This window comes from Artemia sp. Qi Xiang Cuo, chromosome 16 (assembly GCF_049724085.1).
Source record: "Artemia sp. Qi Xiang Cuo chromosome 16, ASM4972408v1, whole genome shotgun sequence".
Classification (NCBI taxonomy): Eukaryota; Metazoa; Arthropoda; class Branchiopoda; order Anostraca; family Artemiidae; genus Artemia; species Artemia sp. Qi Xiang Cuo.
Window position 1 is genome coordinate 15,122,843 of NC_142809.1, and position 21,039 is coordinate 15,143,881.

Below are 21,039 nucleotides of genomic sequence, written 5' to 3' on the forward strand. Positions count from 1 at the left end.
AACTTAACCCAACCTAACTTAATCTAACCTAACCTAACCTAATCATACACCTAACTTTTTGCATGTCTCTCACCTAACCTAAGCTAACCTAAGTGAAGTGTACGTAGGCTAACCTAACCTAACCTAGCCTAATCTAACCTAACTTAATCTAGTCTAACCTAACCTAACCATACTCACCGGAAAAGGTTAGGTTAACTTATCATGAGCACTCATGATAAGTTAACTTAACCTAACCTAACTTAAACATGTTGGAATGTTTCAATTTATTTATTAATATTTATTTATACCTAACCTAACCTATTGTTTTGAAGGTTAGATGAACGAGTTTGAACGATTGTCTTTAATAATAGAACGAGTCACTCTTTTTCTAATTTAAAAATTTGATGGGTAAATCCATATGACAAAGGGAGCTAAAATTCAATTCGAAATTAGAAAAGAGCTTAAAATTTTTCATCTCTTTGAGAAAAAAAAACAGAACTGAAGTGGAGCCTTTTTATTTTCTTGAAAAAATTAGAATAGAACTTTGAATTTTTTATGTCTTTGTGGAATTAAGAACTGAAGTGGAATCTATTTTAATTTCATTGGTAAAATTCAGAATTGAGCTAACTTTTTTCACTTCTTTAATAAAATTTAGAACAGAACTTTAATATTTTTTACTTCTTTAAGAAAACTCAGAATTAAAGTGGGGCTCTTTATCTTCATGGCGAATATTCACAATCAAATTATAGCTTTTCCTATATTCTATGGAAAATTTGGAACAGAACTTTAAATGTTTTATCTCTTTGCAAAAAATCGGAAATGAATTTAAGAAAATTAGAATTAAAGTGAAACTTTTTATTTTCACTGGAAAATAATCACAATCATAGTATAACTTTTCCTATCTTCTACAGAAAAATTTAGAACTGGACTTTAAATTTCTTATGTCTTTGAGAAATTAAGAACTGAAGTGGAAGGTTTTTTCATTTTCATTGGTAAAATTCAGAATTGAGTTAACTTTTTTCTCTTCTTTAAGAAAATTCAGAAGAGAACTTGAACAATTTGCACTTCTTCGAGAAAACTCAGAATTAAAGTGGAGTTCCTTATCTTCATGTTGAATATTCACAATCAATGTATTACTTTTTCTAGCTTCTATGAAAAATTTGGAATAGAACTTCAAATTTTTCATCTATTTGCAAAAAATCGGTAGTTAACTTAACAAAATTAAAATTAAAGTGAAAATTTTTATCTTCACTGGAAAATAATCGCAATCTGAGTATAAATTTTTCTCTCTTCCAAGAAAAAATTTTGAAATGGAGTTTAAATTTTTTATGTTTTTGAGTAATTAAGAGCTGAAGTGGAAGGTTTTTTCATTTTCATTGGTAAAATTCTGAATTGAGTTAACTTTTTTCTCTTCTTTAAGAAAATTCAGAAGAGAACTTGAACAATTTGCACTTCTTCGAGAAAACTCAGAATTAAATTGGAGTTCCTTATCTTTATGTTGAATATTCCCAATCAATGTATAACTTTTTCTATCTTCTATGAAAAATTTGGAACAGAACTTTAAATTTTTCATCTCTTTGAGAAAAATCAGAACTGAATTTAAGAAAAATTATAAATAATGTGAAACTTTTGATCTTCATGGAAAACAATCGCAGTTATAGTATTACTTTTTCTATCTTCCATCTAAAAATTTAGAATAGAACTCTAACATAAACTCTAAGCTAAGACTCTAAGCTAAAACTCTAAACTCTTAACTAAAACTGAACTAAACTAGAACTTCGACAAAAACTCTTGGCTATGACTCTAATCTAAAAACTCTAAACTCTTAACTAAAACTAAAATAAGCTATAACTCTAACACAAATTCTAAGCTAAGATTATAAGCTAAAATTCTAAACTCATAACTAAAAATAAACTACAACTCTAACGAAAACTCTGAGATAGAACTCTGTTCTAAACCTCTAAACTCTTAACTAAAACTAAACTAGAACTCTAACAAAAACTCTCAGCTAAGACTCTAAGCTAAAATTCTAGAATTTTAACTATAACTAAACTAAATTAAAATTCTAAGCTATGTCTCTAAGGTAAAACTCTAAACTCTTAACTACATGTAAACTAAACTAGAACTCTAACAAAACTCCAAACTAAGACTCTATGCTAAAACTCTAAACTCTTAACTAAAACTAAACTAAACTAAAAAAAAAACTCTGAGATATGACTCTAGGCTAAAACTCTAAACTCTTAACTAAAACTAAACTAAACTAGAACTCTAACAAAAACTCTCTGCTAAGACTCTAAGCTAAAATTCTAGAATTTTAACTACAACTAAACTAAACTAAAATTCTAAGCTAGGTCTCTAAGGTAAGACTCCAAACTCTTAACTACATTTAAACTAAACTAGAACTCTAACAAAACTCTACACTAAGACTCTATGTTAAAACTCTAAACTCTTAACTAAAACTAAACTAAAATTCTAAGCTAGGTCTCTAAGGTAAAACTCCAAACTCTTAACTAAAAATAAAATAAACTAGAACTCTAACTAAAAAATATAATATAAGAAATTAATTTAAAACACCAAACTCTTAACTAAAACTAAACTATAACTCTAAATGAAAATAAGAGGTAAAAAATCAAACTCTTAGCTAAAATTAAACTAAACTAGAACTCTAACAAAAAAACTCTAAGCTAAAATTTTAAAATCTTAACCAAAACTAAAATAAACTCGAACTCTAACATAAAACTCTAAGCTAAGACATTAAGCTAAAATTCTAAACTCTTAACTAAAACTAAACTAGAATTCTAACTGAAACTCAGAGGTAAAAAATCAAACTCTTAGCTAAAATTAAACTAAACTAGAACTCTAACAAAAGAAAACTATAATCTAATACTAAGCTAAAAATAAAAAATCTAAAATAAAAATAAAATAAACTAGAACAAAAAAAAAAAATAAAAGCTAAGACTATAAGCTAAAACACTAAAATATTAAATAAAAATAAACTAAACTAGAACTTCAAAAAAAACTCTAAGCTAAGACTCTAAGCTAAAAACTCTAAATTCTTAACTAAAACTAAACTAAACTAGAACTCTAACTGAAACTCAAAGGTAAAACTCTAAACTCTCAAATAAAATTAAACTAAAATAGAACTCTAACAAAAACTCTAAGCTAAGACTCAAATCTAAAACTCTAAACTATTAACTAAAACTAAACTAAACTAGAACTCTAACATAAACTCTAAGCTAAAAACTCTAAACTCTTAACTAAAACTAAACTAGAACTTTAACTGAAACTCATAGGTAAAAATATCAAACTCTTAGCTAAAATTAAACTAAACTAGAACTCTAACAAAAAACTCTAAGCTAAGATTCTAAAATCTTAACTAAAACTAAACTAAACTAGAACTCAAATTAAAACTCTAAGCTAAGACTCTAAGGTAAAACATCAAACTCTTAACTAAAACTAAACTAAAACTCTAACTGAAACTCAAAGGTAAAAAAATCAAACTCTTAACTAAAATTAAACTAAACTAGAACTCTAACAAAAAACTCTGAGATAATAATAAGATAAAACTATAAACTCTAAAATAAAATTAAAATAAAATAGAACTCTAAAAAAAACTCTAAGCTAAGACTCTAAGCTAAAACTCTAAACTATTAACTAAAACTAAACTATACTAGAACTTCAACAAAAACTCTAAGCTAAGACTATAAGCTAAAAACTCTAAATTCTTAACTAAAATTAAACTAAACTAGAACTCTAACTGAAACTCAAAGGTAAAACATCAAACTCTTAACTAAAATTAAACTAAACTATAACTCTAACAAAAACTCTAAGCTAATACTCTAAGCTAAAGCTCTAAACTATTAACTAAAACTAAACTAAACTATAACTTCAACAAAAACTCTAAGCTAAAAACTCTAATCTCTTAACTAAAACTAAACTAAACTAGAACTCTAACTAAAACTCAAAGGTAAAACATCAAACTCTTAACTAAAAGTAAACTAAACTAGAACCCTAACAAAAACTCTAAGCTAAGACTCTAAGGTAAAAAACTAAACTATTAACTAAAACTAAAATAAACTATAAATAAAACAAAAACTATAAGCTAAAAAATATAAAATATTAACTAAAAATAAACCACAAAACTAACTTAAACTCAAAGGTAAAACATCAAACTCTTAACTGAAATTAAATTAAACTAGAACTCTAACAAAAAGCAGCGTATCCCTGCGGCGCATTCTTGCGGCGCATCCCTGCGGCGCATCCCTGCGGCGCTTCCCCCGACCCGCGGCGCATCCCCCTGCGGCGCATCTTGCGGCGCTTTCCTGGCCCACGGCGCTTCTCGGGCCCGGGGGCCTTTGAGGACCGAGGGGGCCTTTGGGGGTCCGGGGGCCCTTTGAGGACCAGAGGAGGGCCTTTGAGGGTCGGAGGAGGGCGTTTGGGGGGCTGGGGCTCTTTGGGAGCTTGGGGGACCTTTGAGTACCGGGGGTTTCCTTCGGGGTTGGGGTAGAGGGATTGAAACCCTTTGGGGTTGGGGTAGAGGACCTCACAACACTGTTCAAATGGAACTTGTGTATTATAACGACCACAGAGTTTGACCCTCAAATTCTCTTCTAAAACCTTTCCTAAAATCTTCTTTTAAAATGTCTCTAACTGTTTCGCCGAAATAATCCCACAAAATGGATAAAACGGTTTCGCCCAAATAATCCCTAAACGTAATTTCAGCGTGTTCCTTTTGTTTTTGGCATCTCTGCGCTAACGCATTTCAAATTAATAAGAAACCTGATTCCCGCACTAAAACAATTCATCGCTAAGATGTTTCTTGGAGAACTGTGTCCATGGCGTTTGGTTATTAATATCTTTTGGAGTTCGACCAAAAGAGTTGTTTCCGAGGCAAAGACATCAATGACTTGGATCTATTCCTGGAGAAATGTTGACAGTACCTGTCAGACATTATTAAACTTTGCCTGGAAACAATTTGATTAATGATTGACAGTACCTGTCAGACATTATTAAACTTTGCCCGGAAACAATTTGATTAATGACTGACAGCACAGGTGTTCCAAATTCCCAATCGCTTTAATTAACCACGTGTTCTCCCTAATGACTCTATGCACATGGCCAAAACAATAACAACAACAACATCGACCTTGGAAATTTAGGTCATTGACACACTTTGATTACGCAATCAATTTCTCAGAAATCCATCTCCCCTAGGGACTCTATGCCCATATTAGGAGCCCCGTCAGCATTAAAAATGCTGACATGACCACGTGGTCATGTCACGAGCTTTAGGGTCACCTCTACTGATATGTTACATTTTTGTTTGTTTTAGGATCGAATTGAAGAATATGAAAAAAGATTTTCGTTCAACTTCAAGCATAGAACTCATTTTAGGATCCACTTTGGTGACCGCCCTTATGTTTGTCCTTTTGATGGATGTAGCAAAAAATTTGCACAACCAACCAATTTGAAATTAACCCTTGCTAAAACAAAGCAAGCTCATTGAATTGCCATGAAGTATTTTTCTGTTCTAATTTTCAGAGTAAAATGACTAAACCCTTTAAGATAGAAATATTTTTCAGAATGGGGGCAAATATCATTTACCCCCCCCCCCTTGTACCCTTTCTAAAATATGGGTAATTACCCTTTTTCTCTCTCAAACTGACATGCCCATGAATGTATGTATAGGCAGTTCCAGAATTGAGGCTATGAAAGTAATAGTAGTAATACGTCCCATAAAGAAAGAAAAACGAGAAAAAATGGAGCTTTCAAAGGCCAAATGAAAATACTGACAAAATACAACAAAGTGAATATTTCGAGGGGACAAACGCCTATCTTCTATCAACATTTGAACAGGGATTCAGGTGTTTTAAGAATAAATGAGTCGTATTTCGGTTTTCTCAAAAGAGAAGCCGATACTTTAGTAGTCCCAGCTATAAACCTTGTACCACTTTCCCAATACTTAATCAGACACGTCAACAACCCCTTAAGTCTCAAAGAGTGACTGCAAGAAATGCAATTATTAAAATCAGGAGTCAGATGACATAGCTCTCCAACTCATTCAATTGCTGGTTCATTTTGATTTGAGCGAATGAATGTTTTTTTTTATTTCTCAGTTATTCGCAAGTATCCGTCGATGGCGGTTCAATTTTGAATTTCTTTGCAAATCACGGATATTGGTGAATGACTCGCTTTTATTGTTGTTAGGTATTTGGTTTTAATTCTTACAATTTTTGGCTTTTATTGAATTTTATTCATCTTTTAATTTTTGTTTTGTTTTCATTGTTTTTTTTTTTACATTCACATTGACTTTCCGCCTTTTATTTTGTTGGTTTTTTCTTCAACACTCTTATTGATTATATCTTTTCGTTTCGCTCTGAAGAAGAGAGGCGTTTGTCCCCTCTAAATATTCGCTTTGTTGTGTTTTGCTAGTAATTTCATTTGGCCAGTGAATACGTTTCTGCGGGTTTGCTCAGAAAAAAATTTGTTTGCTAGCACATCACGAACAAATGGTTTTTTTCACACTACGTCATAAACCCTTTCAGACTGGCACAACTTAAGGCGTTATGTGACCTTATGTAGTATTACAGGGCTAATTTAGCAGTGACGTCGGCAGTAATAGACTCGAGATCTACTTGGACTTTTATATTACGTACCTCTATGTGACGTAATTGTTGCAGCGATAGCTGTAGCCTAGTAAACAACAAACCACGGCCCATAGTAACCAAAACTAAAAACCTGTTTTAAGACAAACTGGCTAGCAACAAAAAGTGTCATGCCCGAGCCACACCATAGTCACATTAATCGATAAAAAAAGAGACAACTTTCATGAATGGTGCCACACATGCATATCCAGAGCGAAAATTTAAAATTGCTAGAAATTGGTTAAAAAAGTTTGCACCACCACTAATTTGTTTCCAACAATTTTTCTACTAATGCTGCGTCTTCTTAACTTTTGTCAGATTTCTGTTACAGATAGAAAAAATTGCTATTCTACTTTTCTAGTTTCAAAAACTTAGGCCTTAAATCTCGACTCTGATTGGTCAATCAAGAATTTTATGCTTGCAAGTTGATCAATGGTCACCTCGAGATATTACGAACGGTGTACACAATTGGCCTCCAGTCTTGCGTAAATTTGATTTTGTCGACAAGCATGACTATAATGTGCCCTAACCATTCTATGCTTTCGGAAAAGTTCAACATAGCAGCAACAAAACTGAATTTCTGGATGAGCAACTAATATATAGTGAAAAAATAATCAATAGTTTTTTCCTATAACGCCTTTATCGCTTGATCAGACCTTGAATCTCAATCTCTTTTCCATGGTTTTAATTTCTTACTGGTTTGTTCTTCATGATTATGATCATTTTAGAAGATTAAACTGAAAATACAAGTTTTTCTTAATAAAAGTATTTCTTTAGCATTTTAGATCAATTTAGAAGATTATGGTCGATTGTTATGTTGGCCTCATGTAAAAAGCTTTGGGTACTTACGTGTTATAGCGACCACACTTTGTTCTTGACCTGTAATGAAGCCGGTTTTCTGCGTCCACTCGGAGATAATCAGCTTAACCTGAGCGAGATAAAATACTACGCTGAATGTTTTAATTAAACATTTATTATATAGAGATGGTTAGGTATATTTTATAATGCGTTCTGATCGGCCTGCTTTCCATATTTCTCTGTTGTGTTTTTCATCATTTTGTTCCCGAAGTATTATATTTTCATCATATTTTATTATTTTGGTATATTTAATCAGGATTAACCACACTTCACTTCCTTGGTGTGGTCGCTATAACACGTAAATATCGTGATTTGTTTAAGCATTAAAGAAAATTTAATCACTTAGTATGGAATTACGTAATGTGAGAGCTGCTTAACTGAAAAGCATAAGTGACAACTAAGGCAGAAACGACCTCTATTGTGGACAAGAAAGAAGTAAGAGAGTGCCTACTCAAGAATATGGCTCATTATGTAAGTTCAAGTAAGATGCAAATTTATGCATTAAAGCATCATAAATGAGATAGAAAGCGAAGCAGGACAAAAATTAAAAATGTTTACCGCTTAAGATTTTGAATGAACGAAAGCTGCTAGTCAGCGGTCTTTGTCGCTGATCTCAATTCGTGCGATTCACATAGATTTAAAATTATTCCTCGTAATGTCTCGTACTACGGTTTGGATCTTTTATATAACATTTAATCGTCTAATTAACTTCAATGCGTTTCTACTAATGTCTGGTGATTTTCAATAAGACAATAAAAATAGCAAAATCATTAGAAGAAAATTATTATAAAACAAAAAAATAGTAAGAAAAACGAGGATTATACAAGTCAGTGAAAAATATGGACTAAAATGCAAATATTTCGGTCAAGACCTCTGCTTAACCGTCCTCAGTGCAAGATAAAAATCCAAGGTAAGGAGGCTAGGAAAGGGTCTTCATGCCCTGGTCTTCATCCAGGGTGTTACATGGAAAGGGTCTTCAAATTTTAGTTGTGCTTTGTTTTAAGGTTTGAAAATTTTTTTATAGTACCCTTGGATTTTATTAGTAATTTTTATGTTATTATCTTGCACTGGGGACGGTCTGCACTGGGGACTTGCACTGGGGTAAAAGCAACTGGGACACGAATTAATCGACATAAGGAATTGAAGGGAAATTCAAGGTAAAGCAGTATTTTTAGGGTATAAAAAATCGTGTTTGATCAAGCTGTTATGACATTTTTCAATCGAAATATCATCATTTTTAAGGGACAGAAACTTGATTTACCCTTTGAAGTTAGATGCTCTCATTTGCTAGAGCAGACAATCAAACTGAATTGACGGTTTATAAATAAGGGCATTGGCGTCCACCTGAACTAATCTTTGATGACTTTGAAAAATTATATTAGGTCGGGGTTGTTAAGTTTACTAAGTTTCATAACAGAAACGGTAAACCAGGCAAGCAGCTTAACCAATTATTCAGATTAATTAAAAAAAATTTTTGAAACAAAATAAGTTTTTCAAAGAAAAGTAGAGAAATAAATTAAACAAAAAATGAGCAAAAATAAAATCAAATAATCTACTAAGCGTGAAACTAGCACAAATCGGCATCGATAAATAAATGAAACTTAATAACGAACAGAAATCATAGGCAGCTCAATCGCACTGCCTAAGTGAAGAACGATATCGGCACAGTGTATCATTTTTATTATTTTTTTTTATACCAGGGCACTTCGTATCGAAGGAGTTGTCGTAGAAACTTCGAAAAGGCCTCATTCGATTGGAAATTGGAGTGGCTGGTGCCCTCTTTAATAGTCAAAAGTGATTGAAGGGCAATTAGCCCCCCCCACGCCCATCATTCCCCAAAACACATCCAATCAAAAGTGAAAAGGGTTTTAAGTTATGCCCTGGGGGCATATAAGAACGATGTTGGCACAGTGTACTATTTATTATTTTTTTTTCTTTAGAGCAGGACACTTCGTATCGAAGAAGTTGTCGTAGAAACTTCGAAAAGTGCTTATTCAATTGGAAACTGGAGTGGCTTGTGTGATTTTTAATAGTCGAAAGTAATTGGAAGGCAATTAACACCCCTTCCACGCTCACCATTTTCCGAAAAACAACCAATCAAAATTTAGAGATAGCCATTTTGTTCAGCGTAGTTGATTTCCAAATAGAAATTAAATTTTTGAGGAGGCCACTACCCCACAGCCCTCAGGGCAAGGGTTGTAGTTTGTGCCCTGGGGGCATATAAAATTTTTACAAAAGACGTGGTCGTAAAAACTTCGAAAAAGGCTTATTCGATTGGAAATTCAAATGGCTCGTGCCATTTTTAATAGTCGAAAGTGATTGGAGTGCAACTAAACCCCCTCTAATGCCCACCTTTTCCCCAAAAAAATCCGATCAATATTTTGAGAAAACCATTTTATTCAACGTAGTTTTTAGTTCTGGAAATTAGGTCTTTGAGGATGACAATCCCCCCCCCCACAGCAGTAGGAATGACCTATCGACTCCCACGCCCACACTATATATGGGCATAGAGTCCCTAGGGAAATGGTTTTTCTCACTGAGAATGAAAAAACAGGATTTTTCTCACTTGAAAAAACAGGATTTTTCTCACATTGATGGATGTTTCTTGGATGGTTATGTGTGTTAGTCAATTTATTTGTTGTTTTTCATGGATGTCAACAGCAATTTTTGGATGTTTTTATGGTTTTTGTCACTGAGAATGAAAAAACAAGATTTTTCTCACTTTGATGGATGTTTCTTGGATGATTATGAGTGTTAGTCAATTTATTTGATGTTTTTCATGGATGTCAACAGCAATTTATGCATGTATTTATGGTTTTGGTCACTGAGTATGAAAAAACAGAATTTTTCTCACTTTGATGTATTTTCAAGGAGAATTATCTGCAGGTGAAATTTATTAATGTCTATGGTGTTCGTCCAGGAGAATTGTTTCCGGGCGAAGTTTATTAATGTCTTTGGTGTTCGTCCAGGAGAAGTTTTTCCGGGGCGAAGTTTATTAATGTCTGACAGATGATGTCAAGGTTGATTGATTTGTTGGTGTTCATCCAGAAGAATTGTTTCCGGGCGAATGTTTTGATCTTAGAGATGAAGAGATTACCGCGGGAAAGGGTTTCTTAGGAATTCCAAATGTGACAGGGCAGGAATGTCAAAACAAAAGGAACACGTAGAAATTACGTTTAGAGATTATTTTGGCGAAACTGTTTTAGACATTTTAGGGAATTATTTGGGAGAAACAGTTAGAGACATTTTAGAAGATGATTTAGAAGAGGATTTGAGGGTGAAACTCTAGGGTCGTTATAATACACAAGTTCTATTTGAACCATGTTATGAGGTCCTCTACCCCAGCCCCCAAAGGGCTCCGATCCCCTACCCCAACCCCGAAGGAAGCCCCCGGCCCCCAAAGGTCCCCCAGGCTCCCAAAGGACCACCTGACCCCCAAGAGTCCCCCGGACCCCCAAAGGCCCCCCGGGCCCCCAAAGAGCCCCCTCCCAATTTTTTGAATATTTTTTAATTTGCGCATTTTGAGACGCAAAAGGGCCCCACCCCCCAACTTTTGACTCCCCCTCCCAAGATTAGTGTTTTGTCATGGTTTACCATGTCACAGTTACATTCTCTTGATTTTTCAAAGTTCATTTTGGATTTCTTTCGTTGAAATGCAAGAGTTGGAATATTTCAGTAGTGTTTTGTCATGGTTTACCTTTGTCACAGTTACATTCTCTGAATTTTTCAGTTAATTTTGAATTTCTTTCGTTGAAATGCAAGAGTTGGATTATTTCAGTAGTGTTTTGTTGTGGTTTACCTTGTCACAGTTACATTTTCTTGATTTTTCAAAGTTCATTTTGAATTTCTTTCGTTGAAATGCAAGAGTTGGATTATTTCAGTAGTGTTTTTGTTGTGGTTTACCTTGTCACAGTTACATTCTCTTGATTTTTAAAGTTCATTTTGATTTTTTTTCATTGAAATGCAAGAGTTGGAATATTTCAGTAGTGTTTCTTCGTGGTTTACCTTGTCACAGTTATATTCTCTTAATTTTTGAATATTCTTTTTGGATTTCTTTCATTGAAATGCATGAGTTGGAATATTTCAGTAGTGGTTTTGTTGTGATTTACCTTGTCACAGTTAAATTTTCTGTATTTTTCAAAGTTCGTTTTGAATTTCTTTCGTTGAAATGCAAGAGTTGGATTATTTCAGTAGTGTTTTTGTTGTGGTTTACCTTGTCACAGTTACATTCTCTTGATTTTTCAAAGTTCATTTTGATTTTTTTTCATTGAAATGCATGAGTTGGAATATTTTAGTAGTGTTTCGTCGTGGTTTACCTTGTCACAGTTACATTCTCTTGATTTTTCAAAGTTCATTTTGAATTTCTTTCATTGAAATGCAAGAGTTGTATTATTTTAGTTGTGTTTTGTCGTGGCTTACCTTGTCACAGTTACATTTTCTTGATTTTTCAAAGTTCATTTTGGATTTCTTTCGTTGAAATGCAAGAGTTGGAATATTTCAGCAGTGTTTTGTCAGGGTTTACCTTGTCGCAGTTGCATTCACTTAATTTTTCAAAGTTCATTTTGAATTTCTTTCGTTGAAATGCATGAGTTGGAATATTTCAGTAGTGTTTTGTCATGGTTTACCTTGTTACAGTTCTATTCTCTATAATTTTTCAAAGTTCATTTTGAATTTCTATCGTTGAAATGCACGAGTTGGAATATTTCAGTAGTGTTTTGTTGTGGTTTACCTTGTCACAGTTACATTTTTTTGATTTTTGATAGCTCATTTTGAATTTCTTTCATTGAAATGTAAGAGTTGGATTATTTCAGTAGTGTATTGTCATGGTTTACCTAGTCAATGTTACATTTTCTTGATTTTCAAATTTCATTCTGGATATCATTTAAAGATCTTAAAGAAATGGATTATTTAAGTAGTGCTTTGTCGTGTTTTACCTTTTGACAGTCACATTCTCTTGATTTTTCAAAGTTCATTGGGGATTTCATTTGTTGAAATGTGTTTTGTTGTGGTTTACCTTATCACAGTTACATTCTCTCGATTTTTCAAAGTTCATTTTGATTTTTTTTTCATTGAAATGCATTAGTTGGAATATTTCAGTATTGTTTCGTCGTGGTTTACCTTGTCACAGTTACATTCTCTTGATTTTAGTGTTTTGTTGTGGTTTACCTTGTCACAGTTACATTCTCTTGATTTTTCAAAGTTCATTTTGATTTTTTTTTCATTGAAATGCATGAGTTGGAATATTTCAGTAGTGATTTGTAATGGTTTACCATGTCACATTTAAATTTTATTTATTATTCAATGTTAATTTTTGTTTTCTTTAATTGAAATTCAACAATTTGATTATTTAATTATTGTTTTTTTGCGGTTTACATTGTCAAAGTTAAATTCTCTTGATTTTTCAAAGTTTATTTTGGATTTCTTTTGTTGAAATGCAAGAGTTGGAATATTTCAGTAGTGTTTTGTCATGGTTTATCTTTGTCACAGTTACATTTTCTTAATTTTTCAAAGTTCATTTGAATTTCTTTCGTTGAAATTCAAGAATTGGAATATTTCAACAGTGTTTTGTCATTGTTTACCTTGTTGCAGTTGTATTCTCTTAATTTTTCAATGTTCATTTTGAATTTCTTTCGATGAAATGCATGAGTTGGAATATATTCGTGGTTTACCTTGTCATAGTTATATTTTCTTGATTTTTCAAAGTTGATTTTGGATTTCTTTCGTTGAAATGCAAGAGTTGGAGGATTTCAGTAGTGTTTTGTCATGGTTTACCTTTGTCACAGTTACATTCTCTTAATTTTTCAAAGTTCATTTTGAATTTCTTTCGTTGAAATGCATGAGTTGGAATATTTCAGTAGTGTTTTGTTGTGGTTTACCTTGTCACAGTTACATTCTCTTGATTTTTGATAGTTCATTTTGAATTTCTTTCATTGAAATGTAAGAGTGTGATTATTTCAGTAGTGTTTTGTCATGGTTTACCTTGTCACAGTTACATTCTCTTGATGTTCAAAGTTCATTGTGGATTTCAATCATTGAAATGCAAGAGTTGGAATATTTCAGTAGTGTTTTGTCATGGTTTACCTTGTCGTAGTTACATTCTCTTGATTTTTCAAAGTTCATTTGGAATTTCATTCGTCGAAATGTGTTTTGTTGTGTTTTACCGTGTCAGAGTTTCATTCTCACGATTTATCAAAGTTCATTTTGGATTTCATTCGTTGAAATGAAAGAGTTGGATTATTTCAGTAGTGTTTTGTCGTGGTTTACCTTGTCACAGTTACATTCTCTTGATTTTTCTAAGTTCATTTTGGATTTCTTTCGTTGAAATGCAAGAGTTGGATTATTTCAGTAGTGTTTTGTCGTGGTTTACCTTGTCACAGTTACATTCTCTTGTTTTTTCAAAGTTCATTTTGATTTTTTTCATTGAAATGCATGAGTGGGAATATTTCAGTAGTGTTTTGTAGTGGTTTACCTATTCACAGTTACATTCTCTTGATTTTTCAAAGTTCAGTTTGAATTTCTTTCATTTTAATGCAAGAGTTGGATTATTTAAGCAGTGTTTTGTCGTGGTTTACCTTGTCACAGTTACATTCTATTGATTTTTCAAAGTTCATTTTGGATTTCTTTCGTTGAAATGTAAGAGTTGGAATATTTCAGTAGTGTTTTGTCGTGGTTTACCTTTGTCACAGTTACATTCTCTTAATTTTTCAAAGTTCATTTGAATTTCTTTCGTTGAAATGCATGAGTTGGAATATTTCAGTAGTGTTTTGTTGTGGTTTAGCTTTTAAAAGTTACATTTTCTTGATTTTTAAAAGTTAATTTTTAATTTATTTATTTTAAATGCAATAGTTGGAATTTTTCAGTAGTGTTTTGTTGTGGTTTACCTTGTCACAATTACATTCTCTTGATTTTTCAAAGTTCATTTTGGATTTTTTTTTATTGAATTACATGAGTTGGAATATTTCAGTAGTGTTTGTCGTGGTTTACCTTGTCACAGTTACATACTCTTGATTTTTCAAAGTTCATTTTGAATTTCTTTCATTGAAACGCAAGAGTTGGATTATTTTAGTAGTATTTTGTCGTGGATTACCTTGTCACAGTTTCATTCTCTTGATTTTTCAAAGTTCATTTTGGATTTTCTTTCATTGAAAATCATGAGTAAGAATATTTCAGTAGTGGTTCATCATTGTTCACCTTGTCGCAGTTGCATTCTTTTAATTTTTCAAAGTTCATTTTGAATTTATTTCGTTGAAATGCATGAGTTGGAATATTTCAGTAGTTTTTCGTCGTGGTTTACCTTGTCACAGTTATATTTTCTTAATTTTTCAAAGATCATTTTGAATTTTTATCGTTAAAATGCAAGAGTTGGAATATTTCAGTAGTGTTTTGTTGTGGTTTACGTTGTCACAGTTACATTTTCTTGATTTTTCAAAGTTCATTTTGAATTTCTTTCATTGAAATGTAAGAGTTGGATTATTTCAGTAGTGTTTTGTCGGTTTACCTTGTCACAGTTACATTCTCTTGATTTTCAAAGTTCATTGTGGATTTCAATCATTGATATGCAAGAGTTGGAATATTACAGTAGTGTTTTGTCATGGTTTACCTTGTCTTAGTCACATTCTCTTGATTTTTCAAAGTTCATTGTGAATTTCATTCGCCGAAATGTGTTTTGTTGTGGTTTACCTTGTCACAGTTACATTTTCTTGATTTTTCAAAGTTCATTTTGATTTTTTTTTCATTGAAATGCATGAGATGGAATATTTCAGTAGTGTTTTGTCGTGGTTTATCTTGTTACACTTACATTTTCTTGATTTTTCAACGTTTATTTAGAATTTTTTTCCTTGAAATGCCAGATTTTGAATCTTGCGGTAGTGTTTTGTTGTGGTTTACTTTGTCAAAGTTACCATTTCTGTGTTTTTAATGTTCATTTTCGATTTCCTTAATTGAAATGCAAGCGTTGTAATATTTCAGTATTGTTTCGTAGTTGTTTACCTTGTCCTAGTTAGATTATCTTGATTTTCAAAGTTAGATTAGGTTAGGTTATCCTACGTACGCTTCACTTAGGTTAGGTTGTACGTAGGCTAACCTAGCCTAACCTAACTTAACCTAACCCTAACTTAATCTAGTCTAACCTAACCTAACCATACACCTAACTTTTTTTCTGTCTCTCACCTAACCTAACCTAAGTGAAGCGTACGTAGGATAACCTAACCTAACTTAACTTAACCTAATCTAACCTAATTCAATCTAGCCTAACCTAACCTAACCATACTCGCCGGAAAAGGCTAGGTTATCTTATCATGAGCAATCATGATAAGTTAACCTAACCTAACCTAACTTGAATATGGAGAAATGTTTCTATTTATTTATTAATATTTATTTATACCTAATCTAACCTTTTGTTTTGGAGGTTAGATGAACGACTTTGAACGATTGTCTTTAATACTAGAACGAGTCACTCATTTTCTAATTTAAAAATTTGAAGAGTAAATCTATAAGACAAAGGAACCCCGACAAAACACTACTGAAATATTCCAACTCTTGCATATCAACGAACGAAATCCAAAATGAACTTTGAAAAATCAAGAAAATGTAACTGTGACAAGGTAAACTACGACAAGACACTACTGAAATATTCCAACTCATGCATTTCAATGAAAGAAATTCAAAATGAACTTTGAAAAATCAAGAGAATCTAACTATGACAAGGTAAACCACAACAAAACACTACTGAACTATTCCAACTCTTACATTTCAACGAATGAAATCCAAAATGAACTTTGAAAAATCAAGAGAATGTAACTGTGACAAGGTAAACCACGACATAACACTACTGAAATAACCCATCTCTTGCATTTCAATGAAAAAAATTCAAAATGAACTTTGAAAAATCAAGAAAATGTAACTGTAACAAGGTAAACCACAGCAAAACACTACTGAAATATTTCAACTCTTGCATTTAAACAATAGAAATTCAAAATGAACTTTGAAAAATTAAGAGAATGTAAATGTGACAAGTTAAATGATAACAAAACACTACTGAAATATTCCAACTCTTGCATTTCAACGAAAAAAATCGAAAAGGAACTTTGAAAAATCAAAAGAATGTAACTGTGAAATGGTAAACCACGACAAAACACTACTGAAATATTCCAAATCATGCATTTCAATAAAAAAAAATCAAAATGAACTTTGAAAAATCAAGAGAATGTAACTGTGATAAGGTAAACCACAACAAAACACATTTCAACGAACGAAATCCACAATGAACTTTGAAAAATCAAGAGAATGTAACTGCGACAAGGTAAACCATGACAAAACACTACTGAAATATTCCAACTTTTGCATTTCAATGATTGAAATCCACAATGAACATTGAAAATCAAGAGAATGTAACTGTGACAAGGTAAACCATGAACAAACACTACTAAAATAATCCAACTCTTACATTTCAAATAAAGAAATTCAAAATGAACTTTGAAAAATCAAGAAAATGTAACTGTGACAAGGTAAACCACAAAAAAACACTACTGAAATATTCCAACTCGTGCATTTCAACAATAGAAATTCAAAATGAACTTTGAAAAATTAAGAGAATAGAACTGTGACAAGTTAAACCATGACAAAACACTACTGAAATATTCCAACTCATGCATTTCAACGAAAGAAATTCAAAATGAACTTTGAAAAATTAAGAGAATGTAACTGCAACAAGGTAAACCAGACAAAACACTACTGAAATATTCCAAATCTTGCATTTCAACGAAAGAAATCCAAAATAAACTTTCAAAAATCAAGAGAATGTAACTCTGACAAGGTAATCCACGATAAAACACTACTGAAATAATACAACTCTTGCATTTCAATGAAAGAAATTCAAAATGAATTTTGAAAAATCAAGAGAATGTAACTGTGACAAGGTAAACCACGACGAAACACTACTAAAATATTCCAACTCATGCATTTCAATGAAAAAAAATCAAAATGAACTTTGAAAAATCAAGAGAATGTAACAGTGACAAGGTAAACCACAACAAAAACACTACTGAAATAATCCAACTCTTGCATTTCAACGAAAGAAATTCAAATGAACTTTGAAAAATTAAGAGAATATAACTGTGACAAAGGTAAACCATGACAAAACAATACTGAAATATTCCAACTCTTGCATTTCAACAAAAGAAATCCAAAATGAACTTTAAAAAATCAAGAGAATGTAACTGTGACAAGGTATACCACAACAAAAACACTACTGAAATATTCCAACTCATACATTTCAACGAAAGAAATTCAAATGAACTTTGAAAAATTAATAGAATATAACTGTGACAAAGGTAAACCATGACAAAACACTAATGAAATATTCCAACTCTTGCATTTCAACGAAAGAAATCCAAAATGAACTTTGAAAAATCAAGAAAATGTAACTTTGATAAAGTAAACCACGACAAAACACTACTGAAATATTCCAACTCATGCATTTCAACGAAAGAAATTCAAAATGAACTTAGAAAAATTAAGAGAATGTAACTGTGACAATGGTAAACCACAACAAAATACTACTGAAACAATACAACTCATGCATTTAAATTAAAGAAATTCAAAATGAACTTTGAAAAATTAAGAGAATGTAACTGTGACAAAGGTAAACCATGACAAAACACTCCTGAAATATTCCAACTCTTGCATTTCAACGAAAGAAATCCAAAATGAACTTTGAAAAATCAAGAGATTGTAACTGTGACATGGTAAACCATGAAAAAACACTAAAGTTGGGAGGGGGAGTCAAAAGTTGGGGTTGGGGCCCTTTTGTCTCTCAAAATGCGCAAATTAAAAAATATTAAAAAAATTGGGAGGGGGCCCGGGGGGGGGGGCCTTTGGGGGTCCGAGGGACCCTTGGGAGTCGGGTGGTCCTTTGGGAGCCCGGGGGACCTTTGGGGGCCGGGGGCTTCCTTCGGGGTTGAGGTAGGGGGATTGGAGCCCTTTGGGGGCTGGGGTAGAGGACCTCACAACACTGTTCAAACAGAACTTGTGTATTATAACGGCATTAGAGTTTCACCCTCAAATCCTCTTCTAAATCATCTTCTAAAATGTCTCTAACTGTTTCGCCCAAATAATTCCCTAAAATGTCTAAAACGGTTTTGCCCAAATAATCTCTAAACGTAATTTCTGCGTGTTCCTTTTGTTTTGACATCCCTGCGCTGTCACATTTGAAATTTCTAGGAAACCCTTTCCCGCGTTAATCTCTTCATCTCTAAGATCAAAACATTCGCCCGGAAACAATTCTCCTGGATGAACACCAACAAATCAATCAACCTTGACATCATCTGTCAGACATTAATAAACTTCGCCCAGAAACAATTCTCCTGGACGAACACCAAAGACATTAATAAACTTCGCCCGGAAACAATTCTCCTGGACGAACACCAAAGACATTAATAAACTTCGCCCGGAGACAATTCTCCTGGAAAATACATCGAAGTGAGAAAAATCCTGTTTTTTCATTCTCAGTGACAAAAACCATAAATACATACATAAATTGCTGTTGACATCCATGAAAAACATCAAATAAATTGACCAACACTCATAACCATCCAAGAAACATCCATCAAAGTGAGAAAAATCCTGTTTTTTCATTCTCACTGACAAAACCATAAAAACATCCATAAATTGTTGTTGACATCCATGAAAAACAACAAATAAATTGACTAAAACTCATAACCGTCCAAGAAACATCCATCAAAGTGAGAAAAATCCTGTTTTTTCAAGTGAAAAAAATCCTGTTTTTTTTTATTCTCAGTGAGAATCACCCTAGGGACTCTATGCCCATATATGGTGTGGGCGTGGGAGTCGATAGGTCATTCCTACTCACAGCCCTCAGGGCAAGGGTCGTAAGTTATGCCCTTGGGGCATATAAGGTTTTTACAGTACGCGTTGTCGTAGAAACTTCAAAATGGGCTCATTCAATTAGAAATTGAAATGGCTAGTGCCTTTTTTAATTGTCGAAATTGATTGGTAGGCATCTAACACTCCTTCCACACCCACCATTTCCCCAAACACATCCAATACAAATTTTGAGATAGCCATTTTGTTCCACGCAGTTTAAAGTTCAAGAAATTATACCTTTGAGCAGGACAATCCCCCCACAATATTCAGGGCAAGGGTTATAAGTAATGCCCTGGGGGTATATAAGGTTTTATAGAAATCTTTGTCGTAGAAATTTCAAAAACGGCTTATTCGATTGGGAATTCAAAGGGCTAGTTCCCTTTTTAATAGTCAAAAGTAATTTGAGGGCAACTAACCCCTCTCTAACGCCCACCTTTTCCCAAAATACATCCAATCAAAAATTTTAGATAGCCATTTTATTCAACGTAGGTGCCAGTTTTGGAAATTAGGTCTTTAAGGATGACAAATCCCCCCCCAAGCCCTCAGGGCAAGGGTTGGTAGTTAAGCCCGGGGGACATGCCCACCATTTTCCTAAACACATCCAATCAAAACTTTGAGAAATCCATTTTGTTCAACGTAGTTGAAAGTTCTGTCAATTAGGTCTTTTAGGAGGATAACCCCCTGAGAGCCCTCAGTGCAAAGGTTTTAAGTTATGCCCTGGGGGAATATAAGGTTTATATAGAAAGTTATAGTAGAAATTTCAAAAAGGGCTCATTTGATTGGAAATTGAAATTTCCCTTTTTAATAGTCGAATGTGAGTGGAGAGTAAATAACCCCGTCTCACGCCCACCATTTCCCCAAAAACATTCAATCAAGGTTTAGAGATAACCATTTCGTTCAACGTAGTGGAAAGTTCTAGAAATTATGTATTCAAGGATGGCAAACCCCCAGAGCCCCAAGGGCAAAGGTTGTAAGTTATGCCCTGGGTGCATATAAGGTTTTTATAGATAGAGTTGTCGTAGAACTTCAAAAGGGGCTGATTCAATTGGAAATTGAGAGGGGCAGTACCCTTTTTAATAGTCGAAATTGATTGGAGGGTAACTAGTCCCCCTCTTATGCCCACCATTCCTCCAAACACATCCAATCAAAATTATCAGATAGCCATTTTGTTCAACGTAGTAGAAAATGCTGGAAACTACGTCTTTGAGAATGACCCCCCCCTCTTTCAGGGCAAGGGTTACAAGTTATGCCCTGGGGGCATATAAGGTTTTTATTGAAAGTGTTGAGGGTAGAAACTTCAAAAGGTCTCATTTGATTGGAAACTGAAAGGGCTAGTGCCGTCTTTAATAGTTGAAAGTGATTGGAGACCGACTAACGCCCCTCTCACGCCCACCATTTCCCCAAATACATTAAATCAAAATTTTGAGATAGCCATTTCGTTTAACTTAGCTGAAAGTTCTGGAAATTAGGTCTTAGAGGATGACAAGCAACCTAACAACCCTTCGGGTAAGGGTTCTAATTTATGCCCTGGGGCATATAGGGTGTTTATAGAGAGTGTTATTGTTTCAAAAAGGGCTCATTCGATTGAAAATCTAAAAGGCTAGTGCCATTTTTAATAGTCGAAAGCGATTGGAAGGCTTGACATTTCATAGGCAGCGCGATAGCGCTGCCTAAG

At 33.2% G+C, this 21,039-nt stretch overlaps 1 protein-coding gene across 1 annotated transcript in view; it reads left to right on the top strand.

The window, feature by feature from the left end:
* The window catches only part of LOC148942610 (uncharacterized), a 154,588-nt gene extending 149,103 nt beyond the window's left edge, over positions 1–5,485 (top strand). Inside the window, 1 exon segment of the mRNA XM_089102315.1 lies at positions 5,312–5,485. Coding sequence (XP_088958441.1) covers positions 5,312–5,485 — 174 coding nt within the window.
* The last annotated feature ends 15,554 nt before the right edge of the window (positions 5,486–21,039 follow it).